The sequence below is a fragment of the Capricornis sumatraensis genome, chromosome 1 (assembly GCF_032405125.1).
Source record: "Capricornis sumatraensis isolate serow.1 chromosome 1, serow.2, whole genome shotgun sequence".
NCBI lineage: Eukaryota > Metazoa > Chordata > Mammalia > Artiodactyla > Bovidae > Capricornis > Capricornis sumatraensis.
In genome coordinates this window covers 233,882,559-233,908,503 of record NC_091069.1, presented here as the reverse complement: position 1 = coordinate 233,908,503, position 25,945 = coordinate 233,882,559, and the positions used below count along the sequence as shown (strand labels likewise).

At 51.1% G+C, this 25,945-nt stretch overlaps 1 protein-coding gene across 1 annotated transcript in view; it reads left to right on the top strand.

Annotated features, from left to right (window-relative positions):
* Nucleotides 1-2,502: 2,502 nt before the first annotated feature.
* SPSB4 (splA/ryanodine receptor domain and SOCS box containing 4) overlaps nt 2,503-25,945 on the top strand; it is a 72,145-nt gene continuing 48,702 nt past the window's right edge. The window contains exon 1 of the mRNA XM_068986045.1: nt 2,503-3,196. Within this exon, the coding sequence (XP_068842146.1) occupies nt 2,503-3,196 (694 nt within the window). The remainder of the gene's footprint in view (nt 3,197-25,945) is intronic.

Below are 25,945 nucleotides of genomic sequence, written 5' to 3'. Positions count from 1 at the left end.
TAAGTGATCACAAAATTAGTTTACAAATTTGGTCACAGTTTTCATCTGTTTCGTGACAGCTTTTTTCTGGTGAGTTTTCTTGGTTTGCCATCTTTTTTCCTGTTCTTTTCCTCGTTTCTTTCTTTTCCAGTATCTTTGACTATGTCATGAGTTGCTTCTCTTTGGAAGAGGTGAACCTACCTGATCAGCGTTTTGCAGGCGGTGTGTGTAGAGGAAGAGCCATGAGGTATTTTAGGAGAGCAGGATTGCTTCCTGGTGCGTGGTAACTTTGTTCACATGCCTGTGGCAACGATTTGTTCTAGCTTCCACCCAGTCAGCAGGGATCTATAGCCATGGGCTTCCCGCAGTTCAGGCCTTTCTGCTACTCTGCCTCATAGCACACTGCTTCCTGTGAAGATGGCGGACGGTAGTTTTCTCCGTTAGTCCCATCCTCCTTTTTTCCTGTAGTGTCAGAGGCAGATCCCATCACTGGACCACACACCCTGTACCCACTGGTCTTGATTAGGAATCTTCGTTTTCCTTCTTTAGGGAGTGCCAGCTACTGGCTGACTCTGCCATCTTCATCAGCTATCTGCAGCCACAGGTGTCTTCTGTAGGTGTTTACTCACACCTCCTTTGATCTTCACTGCTTTTGGCAGCCCTTGATCGGTTTTTTGGCAGCCTTTCCTTATAAGTTGTGGTTTGGATTACAAATGTGTTCTGGTTTTGCTGAAGATAGAATCTGCATCCCTGTTTCTCTTTCTCCTTTATTTTGGGTGATTTTGGATATGAAGAGGAGTAACTATTTTGCTCTCTTAGAAATCTCTAGTGTTGCATATTTTTACGTATGCTGGTATCCCCTTAGATTAAACATTAGCCAGAGCTATCTGGATAAGGTTGGCATGAGCTGAAGCTGGGGTCTGACAATAGAAAGGAAAGAAAATAGGAGAATAAAATTGGAGAATAAAATTGGAAAATAGGAGAATAAAATTGGAAGGTTCAAAAAAGCAATGCACACTATTGCAGCCAGTGCTGTATGGCACTTTGGCTGGGACTGTACCGCTATTAGGGTGCGATGGCATGACCAGGCAAAGCAGGGCATGGGAAATGTCTGCCTCCTGGTCTGTCTCAGGGGAAAGTGTTCTGAACCTAGCAACTCTTAGACCAGGGAGGGGAAGACACATGGCTTTGCTCTAGATTGGCTGCAGGGCTCAGCTCTCCATCTTTCCCCACACCCAGGGTCCATCCAAACACCCCAAGAACCCTGAACTCTGGCTGGTCTCTTAGTGATGGTGGCCAGGTTCTCCTCCCTGAAAACCAGGGTCTTGTCTCAGAGGAAGCTGTCCAGAGTCAATGCTGTTAATGGGGCTTTTATACCCAAAGACAGAGCTTGCCCATCCAAAGGGAAGTGGTACATGCAAGATGTCCAGACGATAGAGCCAGAAAGGAAAATCTGCCAGCAGAGTCTCAGGTTTGGCTTCTGCTATTGTCTCTTAGCTTCCCATACCACTTGGAGGGAATATTTTGTCCCCATTTTATAGACTGGAGTCTTAGAGAGGCTAAGAGAACCTTCCTGTGGACGCACAGCTAAGAGATGGAGAGAGGGATTTACGTATAATTCTTTCTGGCTCCAGAGCCTGAACACCAGCTCTCTCATCACCCTGCTTCCAATTCACCTTACCATGGAGACCTCACCCTATCCTCAGATGCTTGCCTTATGTCCTTGTCTATGTCCCTGGGTGACCTTAGTGGATCTTTGCTCAGTGTCTAGCTTCTCAAGCCTGATTGCACTTTAAATGCTATTTAAGCTCCCCAGGGCAGCCAAGGATAGGAACCAATGGACCACACCCTAAACATCTCCAACGCCCCTGTCTTGAGCACCCTGCTCCCCCTACCTAGGGCACAGGGCTTGTTTCTTGGGACCAAGTACACTGGGGTTCTCTATGATCTTGAGCAAATCACAACTTCTCTGGGCTCAGTCCTTATTTCTAAAATAAAATAGCTTGTGATTTCTCCAAGAGCAGAACACAAACTCTGAAGCCAGATGGCCTCAGTGTGGATCTTGGCTCAGTCCCTTCTTAACTGTGGGACGTTGGTTAATTACTTACCGCCTCTATGACCTATGTGTTTCTCATCTATAAAATGGGAATAATAATGAATGTCTTTTTGGGAGGGCTTAAGGATTAAATGAGCTAATAAATGTGAATCATTTAGAGCAGTGTCTGGCAAATGGTGAGTTCTAGATAAGTGCCATATATCATTCTATTCATTAGTTATTATTATGAATGCATGCCCAGGGCCCAGCGAAGGCATGGGCATAGATGGCTGCCGAGGCTGCTGTTATAACCCGTGTCCTTTGCTTCCTTCCAGGAGCTTGGTTCCCTGCCCCAGCCCCGTGGAGGCTGTGGGCGTATCCGGTCCAGACGCCTGGTTTCCAGCCCCGTGGCCCATCCCTGGCTGCGGGGAGTGGAAGCTCCCAGGAGGTAGCGGTGGCCTGCAGCGGCCCCGTCCCCGCAGTGAGCCATGGGCCAGAAGCTCTCGGGGAGCCTCAAGTCGGTGGAGGTGCGGGAGCCGGCGCTGCGGCCGGCCAAGCGTGAGCTGCGGGGAGAGGAGCCCGGGCGGCCGGCGCGGCTGGACCAGCTGCTGGACATGCCGGCGGCGGGGCTGGCGGTGCAGCTGCGGCACGCATGGAACCCCGAGGACCGCTCACTCAACGTCTTCGTCAAGGATGACGACCGGCTCACCTTCCACCGGCACCCGGTGGCGCAGAGCACGGATGGCATCCGCGGCAAGGTGGGCCACGCACGTGGCCTGCACGCCTGGCAGATCCACTGGCCTGCGCGGCAGCGGGGCACGCACGCGGTGGTGGGCGTGGCCACAGCACGGGCCCCCCTGCACTCAGTGGGCTATACCGCGCTGGTGGGCAGTGACGCAGAGTCCTGGGGCTGGGACCTGGGCCGCAGCCGCCTCTACCACGATGGCAAGAACCGGCCCGGCGTGGCCTACCCCGCATTCCTGGGGCCTGAGGAGGCCTTTGCGCTGCCCGACTCACTGCTCGTGGTGCTGGACATGGACGAGGGCACACTCAGCTTCGTAGTGGATGGCCAGTACCTGGGCGTGGCCTTCCGTGGCCTCAAGGGCAAGAAGCTCTACCCGGTGGTGAGTGCTGTGTGGGGCCACTGCGAAGTCACCATGCGCTACATCAATGGCCTTGACCGTAAGTGCAGCCTGCTGTGGGGGACTGTGGGGGTGGGGGCCGGGATGGGTCCAGAAGCTGCCAGTCCCTAGTGGAGCTGGAGAGGGAGGGGAGGTTGGGGGTGAGGGGAAGCAGTGAGGCCCCATCCGCCCGCAGCACTTGGGATCATCCTGTGGCATCGACTGGCGGTGAGGATGTGGACCCTGAGGCCAGGCTCCTGGGTTTGGATCTTGACTTTTTTCTGCTCACTTGGTGATCTTGGGCTGTGCCTCAGTTTCCCTCTCTGCAGAAGTGACTCAGTGATAGTAATCTAGCTCAGGGTTGTTATGAGAAATCAAATAAGATAATAATAATGTGAAGTGACCCTGGTGCTGGGAAAGATTGAAGGCAGGAGAAGGGGGCAACAGAGCATGAGATGGTTGGATGGCATCACCAATGACATCAGTGAATATGAGTTTGAGCAAACTCCCTGAGAGAATGAAGGACAGGGAATCCTAGCACATTGCAGCCTGTGGTGTCACAAACAGTCAAACATGACTGAGCGGCTGAACAACAACAACGAACATGAAGTGCATAGGAGAGTGCTTAGAACTGTCAGTGCTAGTCACAAACCTTTCAGTCTCTGTAAAGTGAAAGTGAAGTCGCTCAGTCGTGTCCTACTCTTTGCGACCCCATGGACTGTAGCCTACCAGGCTCCTCTGTCCATGGGATTTTCCTGGCAAGAGTACTGGAGTGGGTTGCCACTTCCTTCTCCAGGGGATCTTTCTAACCTAGGGATTGAACCCGGATCTCCCGCATTGCAGATGCTTTTCCGTCTGAGCCACCAGAGAAGCCAGTCTCTGTAAGGATTGTGCCAAATGATGTCTCCTGTGTACCTGGCTTCAAGTTCACAGCAGGAGAAGAGAGACAAGTAGAAGACAGTCTCTGCACTTGAATCTCTTGCACTCAAGTTACTGATAAATAATAAGTATTGATAGTAACTATCATTTATTGAATACCTGCTATATGTAGGGGCTGAACATTCAAATCTAGGTCTTCCTGCTGAACTGTCTCTTAAAGGGGGCATCTCAGTGATTATTGCCTCATGGGAATGAGAGCCAAAGGTTTTGGAATCTTCTGACTTCTTTCCAGAGGACCCAGCAATCTAGATTTTGTGCGAACTATTCCCATTTTTCAAGTTGGCAGTTGCTAAAGACACCGTGTAGACAAATAGAACTCCCTTGCAGGTTGCAGGTAAGCCCACAGGCTGTTGGGTTTGACTCCTGACACCTCTAAGGCCTTCTCTCATTTAATATACACAGTCATCCTGTGAAGCTAGCTTAAAACCCTGGTAACAAAAACGGTTGTCAATTTTATGAGGGAGTCACTCAGGCAGGGTGGCCCCTGGACAGAGGTGCTGTCTGGCCCCCATTGAATCCCTGCTGAGTGGAGCCTGGAGTCAGGCACTTGTGGGCTTGCACATACCTTATCCACTTGACTTATACCCCTGATGAAGCTCCTGAGGTGGGCATTTAAAGCCAGAATTCCAGCTTATTAACTTTAAACCAGAGATATAACTGCCCCCTTTTAGAGAAAAGGAAACAAGAGCGGAGCTTACCAAGAACAAGAACCCAGGCCTACCTAATTCTCTCAGCTCTGAAACCCATTCTTTTCCCGTGCTCCCCACTTTAGCTGAGTGACTGAGAGTGACACTCCAGAAAAGAGGTCAAGGACAAGATCATACTCAAGTAAAATCGACATTGACTCGAGCTAGGGTGGGTTGACCATGTTCAAGGGTGATGGGCCCCCAGGAAGTGGCTGCTGTGCTCTACTCTGCGGTCTAATTGGCCACACTTTTGCTCACATTTCATTTCCGTGGTTGTTGGACTAAGATTGACGTTGAATGGCAAAGTGTTGTTCTGTTTTTTCTCTGATTGACTGGTTAAATAAAGAAAGGGTGAATATTTGTCCTGAGATGGGCTAGCTTAGTCACCACAGTGCCTAGTGGAGAATGCTGGGTGACGTGGTAACCAGGCAAACCCCAGTGCTGAGAAAACCAACAGCGACAGCAAATTTTATTTTTGTTAACAAATACTCCTGTGAAACGGAACTGGGAAATCTGCTTGCCAGAACTGCTCACTGGACTAGAAGGACGGCCTTGGTGTGCCAAGGCTCTGGGCTCCGACACGTCTCGCTTCCCACTGCACCCTCAGCGCTCAGGGGTTTTATGTCTTTGGTGAGAGCCGCTCTAATGCCTCAGGGCTCATTTTACCCATCTGTAAAAGGGGACAGTGTCAGGCCCCTTTCATAGCTGCTGTGAAGTCTCATGCAGTGGCACCAATAATATGATAGCAGGGATGAAAGCCTGGCATTGATAGCCAACAGAACTACCTGAGCCAACAATTGAGCCCCCAAGGTGGGCTTTCCCTTGGGTATTGATTCCACTTGGGTATTACCTGCTGCTTCATTTCTAGCTACAAGCTAAGGTGCTAATTTTTGCAGCTAGTGGCTCCCCCATGCAGGATTGGATCAAGAGCAGGCAGGCCTTGATGTGCTGCTGAGGGCAGAGTCTGGATGGGAAAGGATAGTTGTGTCCTGACATCTGGGGCTTTTGGATCCTTCAGGTGGCTGGAGATGCTTGGTGAGACTGAAACTTGGAATGTTCCATCCTCCCCTTTGGCAGTGATTTTTTTTCCAGTTGGCAGAGGCTAGAATGCCCATCCAGGAGGCAAGGGGAGGCTGGGATGTCATGTCATATGAGCCTTGGGCATTTCCCATTGGGTAACAGGACTGACTTGAGTACTGTGATCCTGGCCTCTTCTCAGATAGGAGTGATGTTTTCTATCTTGGGCAGGGTGTGACTCCCAAAGTGGGAGCTCAGCTTTTCTGGGCTTTGAAAGACTGATGGTCAATGGGGCAAGACCTGACTGGAGGGTGGGCCACCAAAGGACAGGGTGAGGGGAGTCTGACAGGGACTGGTGGGGAGGGGACTGTGCAATGCCTATAGCTAGTAACCTGGGCTGAAGTCCAGTGGATTCCTGGACACTGAGAGGGTTTTGGCCCTAGGGAGTCCCTAGGCAGGTAGGGTGACCCAAGATGGGTTTCTGAGTATGAGGAGAAGTCTGAGCAACACTGGTTGTGGACATGAAGGCAGGTCCCCAAGTTCAGCCCTGACCAGGGGATTAGGGGACTGCAGTCACAGAGAGGTTATGGAGCAGAGAGGCAGCCAGAGTTCCTCTCTGGGATGGATTGATTCCCCACAAGATCGCGGTGGGGAGAAAAGATGGGCTTAGAGTCTGGCCCCAGCATTCACCAGGTGGCCGTGAACAAGGATTACCTCCTCCCTGTGGACCTCAGTGTTCTCCTTTGTGAAACAGCCGTGGTAAAGCTCGCCAGCACAGAGCAAGCCCACAGGGACTGCTGCTCACTGCTTCGATTAACTAGGTGAGCTGGGCCAGGTCTGGGGGTTCACCTAAGGATAAAAATCAAAGTGGCCTCAATAGAGCCTTCTCCAATATGTAGGAAGGAAGTTAATGGACATCATTTTCTCAATTTTATTAATTTTTACAACTATAAAAGCAAGACTTAGAGCTAACTGCTTGTGACTCTGAAGTATGTGTTTGTGGAGGCTAAGAGCTCCTGGAAGCGCATTTTCCTATTACAAATGTGTTCTTCGGCTATGCCCTGGAGCAAAACAGCTCAGCATCTGGGGTGGGGGGTTTACAATAAAGAACTACAGGATGCCCAGGGACTCTGCCATTTGAGTAAGTCGAGAAGCACAGAACCGAGGCCAGGCAAACTGGCAAGCTGGCTCAAGGTACCTGTGTCCGGGGCCAAATAACAGCGGTGACACCATCACCCATGACCGACACTTCTCTGGTACTTAGTGTGGGCTGGGCTAGATTCTAAGTACTTTGCACATTTTAGTTCATTTAATCCTCATAACAACTCTTCATAGCTAACCACTTTTTGATCATCTTCATTTTCCCATAAAGAAACTGAAGCCCAGAGAGCTTGAGTAAGTTGCTAAAGGTCACATAGCTAATAACAGGATCAAACTGAGGCAGGCTGGTCCAGTGGGTTCCTTGTGTAGATGTTGACAGATAAAAGGGAAGGAACAGGAGAGGCTGCTCCATCAGGCTGGGTGGCTACTCAGCAAAGGATGGAACCCTTTCCTTTGGCAGTGAGTTTGGAGGAGGCCCTGAGAATCTGTCCCTCGCACTGGTTTCACCTCCAGCCCTCAAAGCTCTTGGCTTAGCACAGAGCTCTGCAGGATGTTCTGAAAAGTTTGTTGCATAAAGACAGCCCCAGCAGTGTCTGTGAATCAGGAGTGCTTTGGTCACTCACAGGAGAATGTCACTGAAAGCGTCCCAACCGCTGAGGGTCGTCCCTGGGGTGGACCCTGCCTTTGGAATCTGCTTCAGGCTGGTTTCCGGAATTACTCCCCTGACCCCGGCTCCTCCTTCCACATGCTGGCAGCCAGGAGGCCTGACAGAACAGCTCTGTCTCCTGTCTTGGAATTCTTGGGTGGTAAGTAGTATATGAGGGCTTTCCAGATGGCTCAGTGGTAAAGGACCTGCCTGCCAGTGCATAAGACATAAGAGATATAGGTTCGATCCCTGGGTTGGGAAGATTCCCTGGAGGGAGAGCATGGCAACCCTCTCCAGTATTCTTGCTTGGAGAATCCCATGGACGGTGGAGCCTGGCGGGTTATAGTCCATGGGGTCACAAAGAGTCGGACACCACTGAAGTGACTTAACACGCACGCACAAGTAGTACGTGAGTGACCCAGGAAGAGGAGAGGGGCCTCAGACACAGAAGCTTTGATTTGGGAGTCATGTAATTCTATGTTTGGAGGGGTACCAGCTAGGTTCTATGCCCTGGGCCAAGTGTCTTACTCACTTTTTTTTTTTTTTCAGTGCACACAGTGAACTGTTGTTATTGTTATTGTTATTATCCCCATCTTATAGATGGGGAAACTGAACCTTGGAGAGTTGAAGAGTTGGCTCAGGGCCCCACAACTAGCTACTGGCAGGGCTGTACTGAAGCCTGGGGCACTCCTGCACCTTGCCTCCTGCAGCCTGGGCCAGCCCTGCTTCCACTCTGCCTACCAGTTCCAAAGAACTGAGCCCAGGACTGACTTTCTGGAGGACAGGGGGTGGGAACCTCTAGCATCTCAGGCCTGATGAGCAGGGAGGGCTTGTCCACCTTCCTCAAGCCAGAGATACGGTCGTTCCAGACGTCATTCCTAGATGGTTTAATTGATCTGCCAACAAGTATTTATTGGGGCAACAGCTCCTCAAAGAAGCCCTGGCGGCCAGCCAAGGCTTCTGGTATTGATGAGGGCCAGAGAGAGTTTTCTACCAGCATGACTGCAAGGACACTGTCCCCTTGCCAGAGCTGTCTGCTCTGTACTCACGACCTCCCTGCCCAACTCCCATGTGTCTCCCGGTGGCACGGTCCTCCTAGCCGCCCTGACATCCGGACTGTGCTTCTCCTCGCTCCGGACTCAGGTCCAGGCCTGGTCTCCCCTTTGACCAGTGCCCTACCACTCTGCCCTGACTCCATCTCACCCCAGCCCTCAGCCCATGGCTCTGTCCCCTGAGCCCCCAGTTCACCACGGAGCCCTCCTCCTGCTCTACTCCACTCATGCTTTTCCACACGTGTGTGCCTTCTTTCTCCAGGTGGGTGTGCAGTTCCCCAGGGCACAGATGGTCACCCAGGAGGCGAGTGTGGGGAAACGGGCAGGCCGGGGACTTCATTTACTCATCTTTAAAACAATTTTATTTATTTCTGGCCGCAAGGACTTCTCTCCGGTTGCGGCGAGTGGGGGCTACTCTCTGGTTGCAGGGCTCGGGGTTCTCATTGTGGTGGCTTCTCTTGTTGCGGAGCACAGGCTCTAGGGAACACGGGCTTCAGTAGTTGTGGCACATGGCCTCAGCAGTTTTGGCTCCTGGGCTCTAGAACACAAACTCGATAGTTGTGGGGCGTGGGCTTAGTTGCTCTTCGGCATGTGGGATCTTCCCAGATCAGGGATCAAACCTGTGTCTCTTGCACTGGCAGGCAGATTCTTTACCACTGAGCCACCAGGGAAGCCCCAGAGGGATTTTAAAATATATGTGCATTTACTTTTGAAAGGTAAACGGTGCATGTGACAACAAACTTAAATGTCACAGAAGACTGTCTGGTGAAATACCCCCATGCCAAAGCTCCCCAGCCTCTTCCTGCTGGCAACCACTACTGTCACTCTTTCCCTTGTCCTTGCAGAAGTTTCACACCAGCGCGATCTACGGTGAATGTTGCTCTGCATCTCATTTCCCCTCTTAGTAGATCTTGGTGATTTTTTAAATATGATTAACGTAGAGCTGCCTCATTCCTTATTAACAGCTGCATGGGTTTCTGTGTAATGGTTGTATCATAATTTGATTATCTAGACCCTTACTTTTGGACATCTAGGTAATTTCCAGTCTTTGAGGGTAAACTTTTGATCCTGATTTGAAGTTTATTTCTTACCCTTGCTGGCTAATTGACATCCTCGAGCCTTAGTTTTCCCCCCTCTGTGCTGTGGGAATAATTAAATATACCTTGCAGAGTTGCTGTGAATATTAAGATTGATGCAAAAATGCAGCATGTGCCAGCATGCGACCCACATTAGGTGTGGGGTGGAGGGGAGCCTTTGATATTACAGTATTTCCTGAGTTACCCATCATGCTGTGCCAATGCTGAGCTCGTCTTTGGCACCTGATGAATGCTTATGAATGATTTGGTGTCTTATTTAAAATATAGCACAGTTCAGTTCAGTTCAGTTCAGTCGCTCAGTCATGTCCGACTCATTGCGACCCCATGAATTGCAGCATGCCAAGCCTCCCTGTCCATCACCAGCTCCCGGAGTTTACTCAGACTCACGTCCATCGAGTCCGTGATGCCATCTAGCCATCTCATCCTCCGTCTTCCCCTTCTCCTCCTGCCCCCAATCCCTCCTAGCATCAGAGTCTTTTCCAACGGGTCAACTCTTCACATGAGGTGGCCAAAGTACTGGAGTTTCAGCTTTAGCATCATTCCTTCCAAAGAAATCCCAGGGCTGATCTCCTTCAGAATGGACTGGTTGGATCTCCTTGCAGTCCAAGGGACTCTCAAGAGTCTTCTCCAACACCACAGTTCAAAAGCATCAATTCTTTGGCGCTCAGCTTTCTTCACAGTCCAACTCTCACATCCATACATGACCACTGGAAAAACCATAGTCTTGACTAGACGGACCTTAGTCGGCAAAGTAATGTCTCTGCTTTTGAATATGCTATCTAGGTTGGTCATAACTTTCCTTCCAAGTAGTAAGCGTCTTTTAATTTCATGGCTGCAGTCACTATCTGCAGTGATTTTGGAGCCCAAAAAAATAAAGTCTGACACTGTTTCCACTGTTTCCCCATTTATTTCCCATGAAGTGATGGGACCAGATGCCATGATCTTCGTTTTCTGAATGTTGAGCTTTAAGCCAACTTTTTCACTCTCCTCTTTCACTTTCATCAAGAGGCTTTTTAGTTGCTCTTCACTTTCTGCCATAAGGGTGGTGTCATCTGCATATCTGAGGTTATTGATATTTCTCCTGGCAATCTTGATTCCAGCTTGTGTTTCCTCCAGTCCAGTGTTTCTCATGATGTACTCTGCATATAAGTTAAATAAGCAGGGTGACAATATACAGCCTTGGCGTACTCCTTTTCCTATTTGGAACCAGTCTGTTGTTCCATGTCCAGTTCTAACTGTTGCTTCCTGACCTGCGTACAGATATCTCAAGAGGCACAGTTGCTTTAATTTTGTATTGAGATGGCTTCAAACTCATTGTTGGACTATGATCATTTGATTCAGTCAGTTCAGTCAGTCTTTATATGGGATGCATGTCAGTATAGTGAGGCCACTGGGCCCTTTCTTGCACAGAGCCGGTCCATGTGCTCTGCTGTGCTTAGTCACTCAGTTGTGTCCGACTCTTTGCAACCCCGTGAACTATAGCCAGCCAGGCTCCTCTGTCCATGGGGATTCTCCAGGCAAGAGCAGGTCTGTAAGAAGTGTGTTTTGCTGATTTTTTTTTAACCTTTCATTATTTTATTATTATAGTTAGAAAATGGAAACTCAGAAAAACAACAGTAGTTTCTCTCAAGTCAGTGAAGAGCAGAATGAAACTCTTAAAACATATCTTTCTAGGCTCCCCTGGTTAGGAACCCACCTGCCAGTGCAGGGCTCACAGGTTCCATCCCTGGTCCAGGAAGATCCCATGCGCTACGGAACACCTAAGCTTGAGCACAACAGCTCCTAAGCCTGCACTCTGGAGCCCATGAGCCACAGCTACTAAGCCTGTGTGCTGCAATGACTGAGGTCCATGCACCTAAAAACGGTGCTCTTCTCCAGTACTCTTGCCTGGAGAATCCCATGGAGGGAGGAGCCAGGTAGGCTACAGTCCATGGGGTCGCAAAGAGTTGGACACAACTGAGTGAATTTACTTACTTACTTACTCAACAAGCGAAGCCACCAAAAGGTGAAACCCACACATTGCAAGTAGAGAGTAACCCCTGCTCACTGCAGCTAGAGAAGAAGCCTGCAGGCAGCAGTGAAGACCCAGCACAGGGAAAAATAAATAAATAAATGGAACATGCCTTTCTTACCACAACATACTCTCTGTTTTATTTATTTGCTTATTTATTTTTTTAACTTGATTGTTTTGCTGTTGTTTTGTTATTGCTGCTGCTGCTGCTGCTAAAAGTGGCAGTTCTTTGAGGCCAGAAGTGCATCCTAGTCTCCTCCGCCACCCCTGCAGCAGAGTACCTAGCAGGTGCTCAAGCAGTGTGTGTTACTGTGCTGAGCTCCCACCCCTCGCTTAGCTTTTCTCTTCTCCACTGCAGTGCGACTGGCGTCGTAGTTGGTTGGATGGGAGTGGGCAGGGCTCAGAGCTGCCGCCCCCTTGAAGCCTGACCCCAGAGCGACCTATTCCCACCCCTCATTGTGCATCATGCCCCGCACATCTGTCCCCATACCCAAGCCAAGCAGAGGCTGCGTGATGGCCCAGCAACTCAATTCAGGGTCTCAGCATTCAGAAACTGGCCCCTACCCTTTGTTTTCCACAAAAAGGAACAGACTTTCAGCTGAATAAAAGGGTTTCGCTCAGACAATGTGGCCCTGCTTTGAGAGTTCTTTTCACACTTAACGTAATCATGAGTAGGTACATGACTAGTAAGTCCTGCCTGCAGAAGGGAGTTTTTTGTTGCTGTTGTTAATGTTTATTTCTTTATTTATTTGGCTGCATCGGGTTTTAATTGTGGCATGAGTGATCTTTCGCTATAGCACACTCACTCTCTAGTTTTGGCATACAGGCTTAGCTCCTCAACATGTGGGATCTTAGTTCCCCAACCAGGGATCGAACCGACGTCTTCTGCATTGCAGAATGGATTTTTAACCACTAGAACACCTGGGAAATCCCAGAAGGGAGCTTTGAAATGCAGGCCCATTTGGGACAAGAGTCACCATGGGCCACTGTGGAGCTGTTGTCATCTTTCTTGGAGGGGCAAAGCCTAGGGTCGTGGGAAGAACTGAAGCTTGGGATCTCCCAGCCTTGGACTCAGTCAGGACTTGGCTGCTAGTTAGCTCTGACCCAAGTCACCACCCCTGAGCCATAGTGTCCTCACTGTAATAGTAACAGAAATGTACTTTGCCATAAGGCATCAGGTTCATAAGTCACAGATAGAAAGTGACTGGACTGGTGCCTGGCACATAGTACGTACTGAAAGAGGTGGGTTTAAAAATTACCAGTTTGGACTATTATAGCTCCCATAGGTTGGTAAAATTCTTTAGTGTTATTAGATGTGGAAGTAATTATTGTTGTTAAATGTGTGTCCATATTGTGAACACTGATGGATTCCACACAAGGGAGGTTTGGGGAAGTTTATGTCTCTTTTCTCTTTGAGATACATGATGGAAATGCTACCAGAGGTTCAGAGGCCACTGTGAGTTTGTCACAAATGAGCTGGGAGTGCTCAGCCTTCCCTATGAGCAGTTTTAAAGGTTTCCAGCTAAAGTGTCTGCTTCACGCACTCTGTAGCTTTCCGTGGTGAATTGCCTGGAGACGTAAGTGACCTCTCCACTGACTACCTGGATGGCCCAGGCGTAGGTTTCCTGACTTCTCAGACCTGTGCAGCGGGTGTGATGCTGGGACCTTCCCATAGACTGCTATCAATGGAGCATCTCAGACCTTCGTGTGCACTCAAGTCAGCTGGGGATCTTGTTAAAACCAGCACGGATGTCCAAACATGCAGTGTCCTCTCCAGTTATGCCCATGTGTATATTCAGCAGAGATGAGCTGTGAGGTGGTGGGCCTGAGGAGCAGCGTGTGCCTCTGAACAGATGATTGCTAGGTCTGGCTGTGGACTGGCCACTACTGGACCTTGGAGGAAAGGGAAAGGGATGGGGCGGCCAGTCTTCACCTCTTAGGGACTGGCAGGGGGTGAAAGCACCCCCACCCCAGGTGTTAGGGTGGAACGTGCCATTGGACGGCCCATGCAAGACCCACATTTTACAGATGGGAGCTGAATGGACCAGCGAGCTGGGAGGAGTCGCCCAAGGTCACCTGATAATTTAGTGGCAGAACCAGAGCTAAAACCCAGCCCTCCAATGCCCATTTGGCAATGCACCTCACCAGAAAAATGAGGGTGAGATTCAATGCGGTTTATGAGCCTGTATCGAAAAGCCCAACACTGACGAAGGAGGACACAGGAGTTTAGGAGAACCAGGATGGGTGGGGGTTAAGGGCCTTTGGAGCTTGGGTAGAGTTTAGAATACGTGCTCCCCCACCCCCACCTCCACCCATTGGAAGACCCTCCTTGGCCTCTCAGTCCTCCTACATGTCAGACACCCTACTCCTGCTCAGACACAGAACCAGGGGTTCAGCGCCATCAGGACCAGACGTAAGTGACCTCTCCACTGACTACCTGGATGGCCCAGGTGTAGGTTTCCTGACTTCTCAGACCTGTGCAGTGGGTGTGATGCTGGGACTTTCCCATAGACTTGCTGTCAGCGGAGCATCTCAGAGCTTCGTGTGCACTCAAGTCAGCTGGGGATCTTGTTAAAGCCAGCTTCTGACGTAGCAGGTCTGCGCAGGGCTCCGGGCTGTGCCTTTCTGACGAGCTCCTGGTGATGCTCATGACGAGGCATCAGGCAGTCTTTAGCAGAAGGGTTTCCTGAAGCAGGCTGCCAGTGTATTTGAACACCCTCAACTACAGCACAGCCAGCCTGTTTGTTCTCACCTCTGCCGATGGGCATCGGTGCAACTAGGGTGGGTGCCACTGGAAGGGGCAGTGAACTGGGCGCATGGGCAAGGACTCCACGTGCAAGGCCCCCACTCCCTTTCCTCCCCATCCCCTCCCCCTGCCTAACCCCACTCTGATGCTGCAGCCTGGCTAATCCCCTTGGCCTATGCTGACCTCTTTTCTTTGTTGGAAATGGCGCGCTTCCCCCGCCCCAGCAAGACCCAGGGTTGCCTAGCCTGGCTCTCTGCCTGCCGCCCTCCTGGCTGATGCAAGGGCGAGTCCTGTGCACCCCCTATCCCCCCACCGCTCCCAGCAGCCCAGCTGTGACTGCTGCATAAGCCCCTTCCCCATCCCGCCCCACTTCTCTCGTGTCCTTGTCCTTCCCAACCACTGCGGGACTCAGTTTATGTGTCCTGAGACCCAAATTCTCACCGTTGCCAGCGAGATGTACCCAAGTGAATCCGCACTATCATCCATGAATTTCCCGTGAGGGCAACTTCTTTTGGGAAGGGATTACTGCAAATAGAAACAGCTCTGTGTTAAATAGCCCTCGAGTGAGCACTTAACAAGAGACCAGACGCTGCTTAGCACAGTGGGTGCATCATCCGACTTAAACTGCCCCAGGCCCCTGCCAACGCCAGTGAGCATCTCGTGCACATTATCCCATTTCATCCACAGATGAGAAGGTGTTGCCATCCCACTTCCCATGTGAGGAGACTGAGGCCAAGGGAGATGAGGAGCCTGCTCAGGGCAGGAGCTTGGGAGACAGCCAGCCTGCAGATTTGAACCCACACCTCTCACCTCCATGACGCACGGGGTCATGTGAGTCTTCCGTGGCTCTGTGGGTGGTCCCAGTCTCGGTGCTTGGGTGCTCATCAGAAGGGTTTCCCGATGCTGGTGTCATCAGCTCCCACGGCCCTGTGAACACTCTTACACCAACAGCCAGACCATCCATCCTCATCCCTGCCCCGGGGAGTGGGTGCAGCTGGGGTGGCAGTGGATGGAGTAAGCACGTTTGCAGGAGGGTATTTAAAACATGGGGAGAGCAGACAGCCTGCTGGGCTGTGCCTGCGGCAGGGGAGCCGGCTGACCCTCCCTGTCTCGTCACTTGGTTAAGGCAAGGGGGCGGTTAGCATGAGTTACGGCTTAGCCCAGACACTAATAAGGCTGCTTGTCTGAGGCCTTCCATAATTCAAGTTAAGGCTGTGCCGTTTAATGGCCCTTCTTCATCAGATCTTCCAGGACTCGGTGCCTCCTTAATGATTTATTTGCTTGGGATGAAATTAAGCCGAGACAGCGTGAGCTTGGAAAATACCGCTGAGCCGGTTCTCCCCAGTTCTTCATCCTTCGCAGCAGCCACTTTCTATAAATAGAGCTGCGCGCCCCGCGTCGTGACCCGCCTGCCGGGAGCCCCATCCCCCTTCTCCCCCCGCCGGGTACAGGCTGCCCCATCCTGGGCCCCCGGGACCACACTTGAGGCAGCCCACCCGAGGCTGTGACCCCAGCAGAGACGTGGTCCTCCCGGCGGTGGAGTCATTAGAGTAGAAGCATGAACCCATCCGAGTCAATCCATTAGAAGCCACAGCCGCCTTCCAGATCTTGTCCTATTGGTTGATGTTTCTCTCTCAAAAGGCACCCACAGGGGTGTCCTAGGATTAGAGCAGTTTTGCCCTGGTGTTCAGTAAGGTGGATGATAGCTTTCTGCCAGTGTTCAGTCCCTGCTGGGAGGGCCACATGGGATCTTCTCCTTGAGGGACAGGGGTCAGAGTCACAGCCCAAGGCCATTCAGAGTTCACCTGGGGGCCAAGCCCTGAGAATGTGGGGGGTGAGGGGACATTTAGTTGAGGCTCCCTTGGACCTCCAGTCTTTAAGAGGGATCCAGGTTGCCTCAGGTAAGGAGGCAAGTGTGTGGTGGCGCGAGTGGTGGGTGGACCCAGAAATGGGATGCTCTCCAGCAGCCCACCGCTGCCTGCCCTGCACATTTGCCCTCAGACCCCTTCCTGCCCCACTGTGCCCGACCTCTCCTGTGTCTTGTCTGTTGCCTCATAATTTGGGCATCCCTTGGGGTTAGCTCACCATGGCCCTGACACCACCCCCTGGTCTCTGACCGCTTCCGGCTCACTATTAGCCAACACGCTATCTTCCCAGGTCTTGGTTTAAAGTCCTGAGAGTCTCCGATGGGCTCAGCGCTTCTCAGGTGCAGTTAGAGGTGCCCCCCAGCCCTCTGATTGGCACTTCTGGCTCGGGTCCCACCTGCTGGTTCCCTTGGTTGTGGGAGTCCTGGAGCTGGTCACTTAGTGCACTTGCCTGACCTCAGTGTCCCTCAGGGAGAGTGTGAAAACATGGATTTTGGCTGTCTTTCCTCTGCTGAGTCCATGGGCCCTGGAAGGAGTATGTGTGTGTGTTACAAGCTTCCCAGTTGCAGTGGATCTTGCCATCAACCCAGCACTGGCTGGAAGTCAGCTGCTCAGGATTCCTGGCAGAAGGAGGCTTCTTGGGTGAGTGGGGGTGCAGTCAAGTAGTGAGGGGGTATGGGTGGCTAAGCTGTAATACCCCAGGTATACAAGTACTGGTTGTTGGAAGGTGCTTGGAAAGGAGGGAGGGGGAACTGGCAGCCAGAAAACCTAGCTTAGCCACTCCAGCTTGGCAACCAGCTGTGTGACCTTGGGCAAGTCATCTCCCCTCTCTGAGCCTCTATTTCTCCATCACAAGAAGGAAGGGATTAACCAAGATGACCTGGAAGGGGCTCCATTATTCTTTGCTATCTAATATCAGAGAGTGCACATTTGATTTTTTTTTGGACGACAGACTTTATATACCCTCTGGTCCAATACAGAAGCCACCAACCAGGTGTGGCTATCTACATTTAAGTTTAAATTAATTAGAAACAAATTAAAAATCCAGCTTTTCAGTTGCACTTGCCACACTCAGTGACTCCAAAGCCACAGGCGGCTGGTGACTACCATGTCAGACAAGGTGGCGTAGACCATTTCCATCATGATGACAAACTCTAGTGGACAGCGCTTCTTGAGTGCCACTGGGAGGACTGGGGAGCCCAATGGAGAGGGCGTAGGCCACTGTTTCTCCATCCAGGGCTGCGAGGAGGTTCAGCTCTCCCATGAGCTATTCCAGGACCCAACTCAAGGATGGGGGTCAGGAAGGACGCTGGACTAGGCAGCAGCAGGAGGACCAGGAAGCCTTAAAGAATGTTGTAAGTCCTGGGTGGGGAAAGCCAGGAGTGGGGCACTGACAGGAGGTATGCCAGGAATGCGAGGAGGAGGGCCAGGGGACAGCAGGGGTCAGGAGCTCTCTTGGGGGGAGGGACAGCTGCAACAGAGAGGCAAGAACCCAGGACCCCCAGGTACAGGTTGGGGGCGCAGCAGAGCCCCTTACTAGATCTGTGTCCTTGAAGCATCTCTGAGCCAGCTGAGCCTCCTCCTCCTAGTGGGTGAAAGGGGAGGAATGAGAAAAGAGGATTGTTAATGGAAATGAAATAAATCAGACTCTTGAGAGCCCTTTGTAAATGGTGGCCTGGATCAAGGTAGAGACTGCTTCACAAGACACTGTTGATGGTTCGCTTTGACTTGTAATAATCGTAGCTGCCTCAGTGGTGGTTTTAAGGTTCTGAGGTGTCTGTCCTGTCTCTCCATCTGGGCAGCAGGCTCTTTGGAGGAAAGGGTGGGTGTGTTCTTCTCTTGTCCCTGCACGCAGGCGGCTTCTGTCTATGCCGTCCCACTGCAGCTGGGCAGAGCAGCACTGGTGGCTGCCGTGCAGGGGCTGGGCTCTTGCTTCTTCCTCCTGACCTGGCGGCCTTTCGCTGGCATGAAGTCATTCCCCTGGAGCCCTCCAACAATTTTCCTTGTCCCTAACACACGTGTGTGTCTGACTGGATCTGGTTGTCGTTTTCTGAACCCATAAGCTCCTCTGGGCTCTGACCCCAGCCCCAGTATATAAACAATCCAAGGGCAGAGGGCAGAGGCCAGAGCAGGGGTGCACTTGGGGTGCTCTTGGCAGGAAGTGGCCTGGTGTCTAGTTTCATGATGAAATGGACTTTCATCTGCATTCCTCGCTGGGAGGTGACATGTCTGGCTGACTGTGGATAATGGATTGCCTGCTGCACCCTAGCCCTGGATGGGTTCATGGCTCAGGTCTGGCTCTGGCGTTTCATGAAGTCCCCACCAGCACACAGAACATAGAGAGGGGAGTTGAACACCCCCAGAGCCACTTGTCATGAGACACAATTGATGGGCTTCCTGACGGAAGTGTTCATGAAGATAAGTCAAAGTAAACATTTGCTGAACACCTCTTTGCCCCAGAAATGCTTTATATATATATGCAATTCCATTAACTCCTTTTTGGCAGGTCATGTTAACAACATTCCCATTTCATGGATAGGGAAACTCAGAACTGGAATGTGGACCCTTAACTGTCTGATTCTCAGGTTCAAATGTCCTGAAGGTCCCCTTTCTTGCCCCTGGTATCTTCCATCTGATCACAGTGAGGTTTTTCAATGCCTGAAATGCTCCTTACGCTCCTTGCCTAGCCTCAATGTGAAGATCTGAACTTCTGTGGGTGAAGGCTCAGGGCCGGATTTTGCAGAGCTCTGTAACCTGGGCCAGACACAGAATCCTTCTGAGCCCAGGTGCCCTCACTGGAAAGTGGGGGCACCTTACATATCCAGGGAGCTGGAGGGGTGGCATGCCAGGCACACGGCTGCCCCCAGGTTGTTTGGAGGGGTCCCAAGGAACTGTGCTCCATGGTGTCTGAGGAGACAGCCCCCTTGCTACCCACCCCCACCACCCCCAGTAGAACCCTGGGCAGTACCTCTCTTGACCCAGGACATGTCCAGCAGAGGACACGGGAAAAGCATCAGCGCCACAGGGGCCCATGTTCTCAGCCTTCTGAGAGTACAGATGGCTCTGCCCTGGGGAGTGAGGGCTCTTTGCTGCACCCCTTTCTCAGGGAAGATGTACCAGGAGATGTACCTTATATGTGCCCTCTCTCACCAGAGCTGGCTTCTTACCACTCTGTTACAAGAGTTGGCCCCCGGTCCTCGGGCCAGCATCCGCATCTCACCAGGCAGATTTGACCTCCACACTCTCACCTATGACTCCTTGCCCGGATGCCATCTTCTCCATCCGCCTAGTGCGATCCTTTCTCCAGGCTCTGAGAGATGCCCGTGTTGTTTGTAAAGTGCTCCTGGTGACCTCAGTTGGTACTGACAACTCTGCTCTCCGCGGCTGGAGTGCACTTAGGGGGATGAGGGCCTGCAGGGCTTTCTAACTCAAAGTTGAAGGCATGACCACATTCTTAAAGACCAACGCTCCAGCATCTCTCTCTGTGGCTCCCTTTCATTAGACTCTGGTCCCCACTTACCTCTCCACCTCTGGAACATTCTGGGGACCCCGCAGGACAAAGGGGAAAGCTCTGAGGTTGGGTAGAAAGCCCGGGTTTGAATCCTAGCTCTGCCTTTCCCGGCTGGAGCCTCTCTGTCCTTCCCATTGGTGTCATCATCTGGAAAGTGTGGCTGATGATGGCCATGGAGGGTGGCAGAGAGAGGGCAGGGGACCTGCCGGCTTGGCAAGCCTAGCTTAGCACTGTGGGTGGGGCTGCACTGGGGTTCATTCCTTTGCTCTCCCAGATAACAGCAGCCCCACATACAGCCTGGACAGTGAGCACACAATAAAGACTTCTTTGCTTTTCCAGTACTTTCTTTTTTTTTTTAAGATTTATTTATTTGTGTAATTTTCGACTGTGATGGGTCTTCCTTGCTGCACATAGGCTTTCTCTAGTTGTGGTGATCAGGGGCTACTCTCTAGTCGCGGTGCTCGGACTTCTCACTGTGGTGGCTTCTCTTGGAGAGCATGGGCTCCAGGCACGCAGGCTTCAGTAGCAGTGGACCATGGCTTAGTTGTTCCTTGGCATGTGGGATCTTCCGGGACCAGGGATCAAACCAGTGTCCCTTGCATTGCAAGGCTGATTCTTGACCACGGGACCACCAGGGAGGCCCTCCAGTACTTTTTTTGGTGATGTTTCTCTATTAAAAGCAACCCAAGACCCTCGAGGCTGAGAGCAGAGGCCCAGTGTTCGCTCAGCCTCTGAGGGGCCCCTCTTGGCTCTTCCCTCCTCCTCCCCCACTCCCATGCCTTGGCCTCCCTGTGCCCTCCCTCCATGCCGCCCGGGTGGCTGCACCGGCCTATAAATCAAACCTGTCCCTGGAGACCTCTGACCCAAACCAGATGGCTGTACAACGCCGGCACAGAGGAGGCTCAGCTTCCAACAATGCCTGACCCCTCCCCTGCCCGACCTGGGGCCTCGGAGATTCTTCAGGCAGCTGCCCTGTCAATCACTACCAATTGGGGATCCAGGCCTGGCAGCAGCTGGGGGCTGTGACCTCTCAGAGACACTTAGAGACTATCTTGGAGACATTCCATTAAGCCATATAAAGAGCTCTTGACAGTTTGTGGTGTCTGCTTTCTATGCCATAGGTAGTGGCCAGGTCCAGTAGCCTGAGCTAGTATACTCTGTGCTGTGGTCTGCCTCCTCCTCCAGGAAGCCTTCCCTAGCTACCGCCGCTGCTGGAGCTTCTATAGCATAGAATGTCTGACCCTCCAGACACTCATTCATACAGTGTTTATTCTGTCTGTAAGCATTCACTGTGCTTCCTCTGCCTGGGCTCATGGGGAAGCTTGGACATTGCCTTTCTACCAGGAGCTCCCTGAGACAGCTAAAGCTAATCACAGGACAGGGTGAGCAAGGGACCCAGAGCACCATTAGAATTCAGAAGGTGGAATAACCTTGGTGGCACTATAACCTTGGAATCCAGGACAACTTCCCAGGCAGGAGCACTTGAGCTGTCTTGACAGATGAGTTGGTGTTCACCAGGTAGAGGAAAGGGCGAGTGTGTTTCAGACAGAGAAATGCTTGCTACAGGTACCAGCTTAGGGTGTGAAGCAGCTTAATATATTCAGTGGCCTGCAAATTGGAGAGCAGGCAGAAAGTATACCTGGAGGATGATGGGAGCTTAGAGCTCCCATATGAATTAGGTTGGATTGTGTACAACCCCAAATTCCTAATAACCGGCTTAAACATGAGTAGAGGTTCATTTCTCTCTCACTGAAGGCAAGTCTGGAAATAGGGAATCCAAGGATATTGTGGGACTCCATGAGGTAATCAGTGCCTCAGGCTCCACCTGCTTGCTGCTCCACCTTCCCAGCTTGTGATTTCTTGTCTCAAAGGTACCTCATGGTTCAGAATAACTGCCAGACCTCCAGCCTTGGCACCTGCATTCCAGCAAGTAGGATGGAAAAAGAGCTGGAGAGCACACTGTCTCTCTTTAAAAAGTTGTCTCAGAAATGCCCTACTATGCTTCTGCTTAAAGCTCAGTGTTTAAAACATTATCACATTCCACTCTTAGCTGCAAGGAAGCTGAGAAATGTAGTTCTGATCAATAGGTGCTGACTAGAACATTGTTCTGCAGAGGCTTTGGAGGCTCTACCTTGGCTTTGTGGGAAAGAACACTGCTCAGTTAATGATGTCTCCTTTCATTGTGGGCATGGAGCCAACAGCATGCTTCCCAGTGTTCATCTTGCTGGTCTGCTGCCAGAAAGTCCTCTCCCCAGGGATTCCCAAGGTGTTTGGTGCAGTTCTTGCAAACAGAGCCAGGCACATGGCCAGCCACTTTCCAAAGCCCCAGAGCTGAGCAGAATTCTAGGTGAAGGGTTTCTTGGTACTTTGCAGTCTGATCTTGTATCTGATCTATAGCATTCTCCAGACGTCCATTGCCCTTCAGCAAGCCTAGAGTCTGCAGGATGGGCTGTGCCATGAGAACATGGACTAGGAGGATGAGAAAGGAATACAGGGTCACAGAGGTCACTGCAGTCTCATCCCCCAGTGAGAGCTTTTCCAGAAGGTAATAATACAGAAAGAATTTGAGGAAAGTTCTGAGCTATTTTATTTTCACAGCTGGAAATGCATTGTCTCCTGGTTTAATTTTACACCCGCTGAGTGTCAGAGCCCTGGTTTCCTTAGCTGTGAACTGGGGTTAATACTCCCTGTCTTGAGGGGTTGTTGGAAGGATCACAGGAAATACAAGACAGCAGAGGAGGGAAGAGACAGGGCAGCATGGGCTCTGGCCTCAAACTGCCTGGGTTCCAGTTCTGGCTCTGCTGCTGGTTGCTGCGTGACCTTGTGTGTGTTACTTAACCTCCCAGTTCCTTTGTCCTTGTATCCATGAAACGGGGATGATGATGATAACAGTACCTACCTTGAAGGGCCAAATGGTATGGACCTAACAGAAGCAGAAGAGGTGGCAAGAATGCACAGAAGAACTGTACAAAAAAGATCTTCACGACCCGGATAATCACCATGGTGTGATCACTCATCTAGAGCCAGACATCCTGGAATGTGAAGTCAAGTGGGCCTTAGAAAGCATCACTACGAACAAAGCTAGTGGAGGTTTTGGAATTCCAGTTGAGCTATTTCAAATCCTGAAAGATGATGCTGTGAAAGTGCTGCACTCAATATGCCAGCAACTTTGGAAAACTCAGCAGTGGCCACAGGAATGGAAAAGTCAGTTTTCATTCCAATCCCAAAGAAAGGCAATGCACAATGCACTCATCTCACACGCTAGTAAAGTAATGCTCAAAATTCTCCAAGCCAGGCTTCAACAATACATGAACTGTGAACTTCCTGATGTTCAAGCTGGTTTTAGAAAAGGCAGAGGAACCAGAGATCAAATTGCCAACATCCGCTGGATCATGGAAAAAGCAAGAGAGTTCCAGAAAAACATCTATTTCTGCTTTATTGACTATGCCAAAGCCTTTGACTGTGTGGATCACAATAAACTGTGGAAAATTCTGAGAGAGATGGGAATACCAGACCAGCTGACCTGCCTCTTGAGAAATCTGTATGCAGGTCAGGAAGCATCAGTTAGAACTGGACATGGAACAACAGACTGGTTCCAAATAGGAAAAGGAGTACGTCAAGGCTGTATATTGTCACCCTGCTTATTTAACTTCTATGCAGAGTACATCATGAGAAACGCTGGGCTGGATGAAGCACAAGCTGGAATCAAGATTGCCAGGAGAAATATCAATAACCTCATATATGCAGATGACACCACCCTTATGGAAGAAAGTGAAGAGGAACTAAAAAGCCTCTTGAGAAAAGTGAAAGTGGAGAGTGAAAAACTTGGCTTAAAGCTCAATATTCAGAAAACAAAGATCATAGCATCCGGTCCCATCACTTCATGGGAAATAAATGGGGAAACAGTGGAGACAGTGTTAGATTTTTATTTTTTTAGGCTCCAAAATCACTACAGATGGTGACTGCAGCCATGAATTAAAAGACGCTTACTCCTTGGAAGGAAAGCTATGATCAACCTAGATAGCATATTCAAAAGCAGAGACATTACTTTGCTGACTAAGGTCCATCTAGTCAAGGCTATGGTTTTTCCTGTGGTCATGTATGGATGTGAGAGTTGGACTGTGAAGAAGGCTGAGCGCCAAAGAATTGATGCTTTTGAACTGTGGTGTTGGAGAAGACTCCTGAGGGTCCCTTGGACTGCAAGGAGATCCAACCAGTTCATTCTGAAGGAGATCACCCCTGGGATTTCTTTGGAAGGAATGATGCTAAAGCTGAAACTCCTGTACTTTGGCCACCTCATGTGAAGAGTTGACTCGTTGGAAAAGACTTTGATGCTGGGAGGGATTGGGGGCAGGAGGAGAAGGGGATGACAGAGGATGAGATGGCTGGATGGCATCACGGACTCAATGGATGTGAGTCTGAGTGAACTCCGGGAGTTGGTGATGGACAGGGAGGCCTGGCGTGCTGTGATTCATGGGGTCACAAAGAGTCGGACATGACTGAGTGACTGAACTGAACTGAACTGTGCCAGCTGCTTCACATCCATGATCTTGGTTGCTTCTCAAATTGTCCTGGGAAGCAGGTGTGACATGCCCGTTTTCCAGGTGGCAAAGCAGAGGCTCCGGAGGTGCAGGGGCTTGCCTGAGGTGATTCAGCCTGGAGCGGCAGAGCTGGGCGGGGCCCCAGAGCCAAGTACTAAGATGGCCCCGCCAGGCTGAGTGGGCAGGTGGCATGTCAGCTGGGTGCAGGGGAGGGATGGTGAGCATCTCCAGCCACCTCCTTGAGCAATCCCCTTCCTTGTCTGTGGCGGGGATGGCAGTGGTGGGACTTTTCAGTGCTTCCAACCTTAAAGGATAGACTTTTCTTTAGGAAGCAAAAGTTTGGTCGTGCTCGGTGAGCAGGAAAATGGAAGTGACCCCGGGGCGGAGATTTAAGGCCCTGTTGGCTGCCTGGGCAGCCTTGTTTAATAGCTGGATGGCAGCAGTGGCAGCAGAGATGAATCTGCTCTGCACTTCGGGGTGGCGGCACTCCCTCCCCTCTGAGCTCCACCTGGACCCCAAACTCCTTCCCAAGGCTGGCTTGGAAGTGGGTTGGTGGTTGCCCCTCCCTCTCTCCTGACAGCAGAGCTATTAGCACCAGCTCTCAGGGGAGGTGTCACCTGTGTTCCATGGGGACACACAAAGAGGGCACAAAGCTATAAGAACTGCATGAATCCTAGAAAATAAAGCTGTAGGAGCTTGGTGAGCACTAAAATGCAACACTGGGAGGTGGTGCTCCAGGCTGGTTATCTCAGTGGCTGGAGAAGAGATGAATTCCCTGCGTCTTTGTGCTTCCTTTCCTTTCCAGATCCACACTCATAAAAGGATAGAATTATGAAAAGTCTAGGCGTTCTCCAGCCACCCGCATTTCCTGTTTGATTCTTGGGGAGCCCTCCCCATTCCCTGTGCCCCACACTGGTGGGCTGTCCCAGCCCGGAGCTTCCTGCAAGGCGGCATCCATCTGCTCTCCTTTAGCTACAGGCGGCCACTCAGCTGGGTGCGGGTTCAAGCTCAAGGGCTCACCTCAACCACTGGGGGCACAGGGATCAGTGGATGCATGTCCGCAGCCTCCAGTGAGACAGTTCTACACACGCATGTTCTACATAGCTGCTCAGAGGCTCTGAGCAGGGGCCCCCAGCTGTGTCCACTTATTAACACACCCTCTCTAGTCTTGCCTCCCTTTCCTGTTTCACTGTCCCCTCTCCAGCATTTTTATTTCCTGAGATCGCCTCCCCCCACCCCAAACTAACTGCACCCAAAGCTTCGTCTCTGGGGACCCCCAACTAAGACAGGCCCACTCTGACCACTTTTCTATAAAGCACCTCAGACGTGTTCTAGGCATATGCAAGGGCATCTGTGTCCGGATCCAAATACTGGCTTCCAGATTCATATCTTGTTCCTTTATGCTTGTCTTATTTCATTTACTAAAACTAAAAAGGAAAAAAAAAAATCACAAATGGGACCATTCTGCAATGTGCTTCGTTTGTAACTGCATGAGACACTTCTGGGAGTTTCAGGTGTCGCTTGGTGCACCTAGGAGCCTTGCTGATGACCTCAGGCCTGCTTATGGTGGCACCCACATCCCTTAAGAACGGGACCAG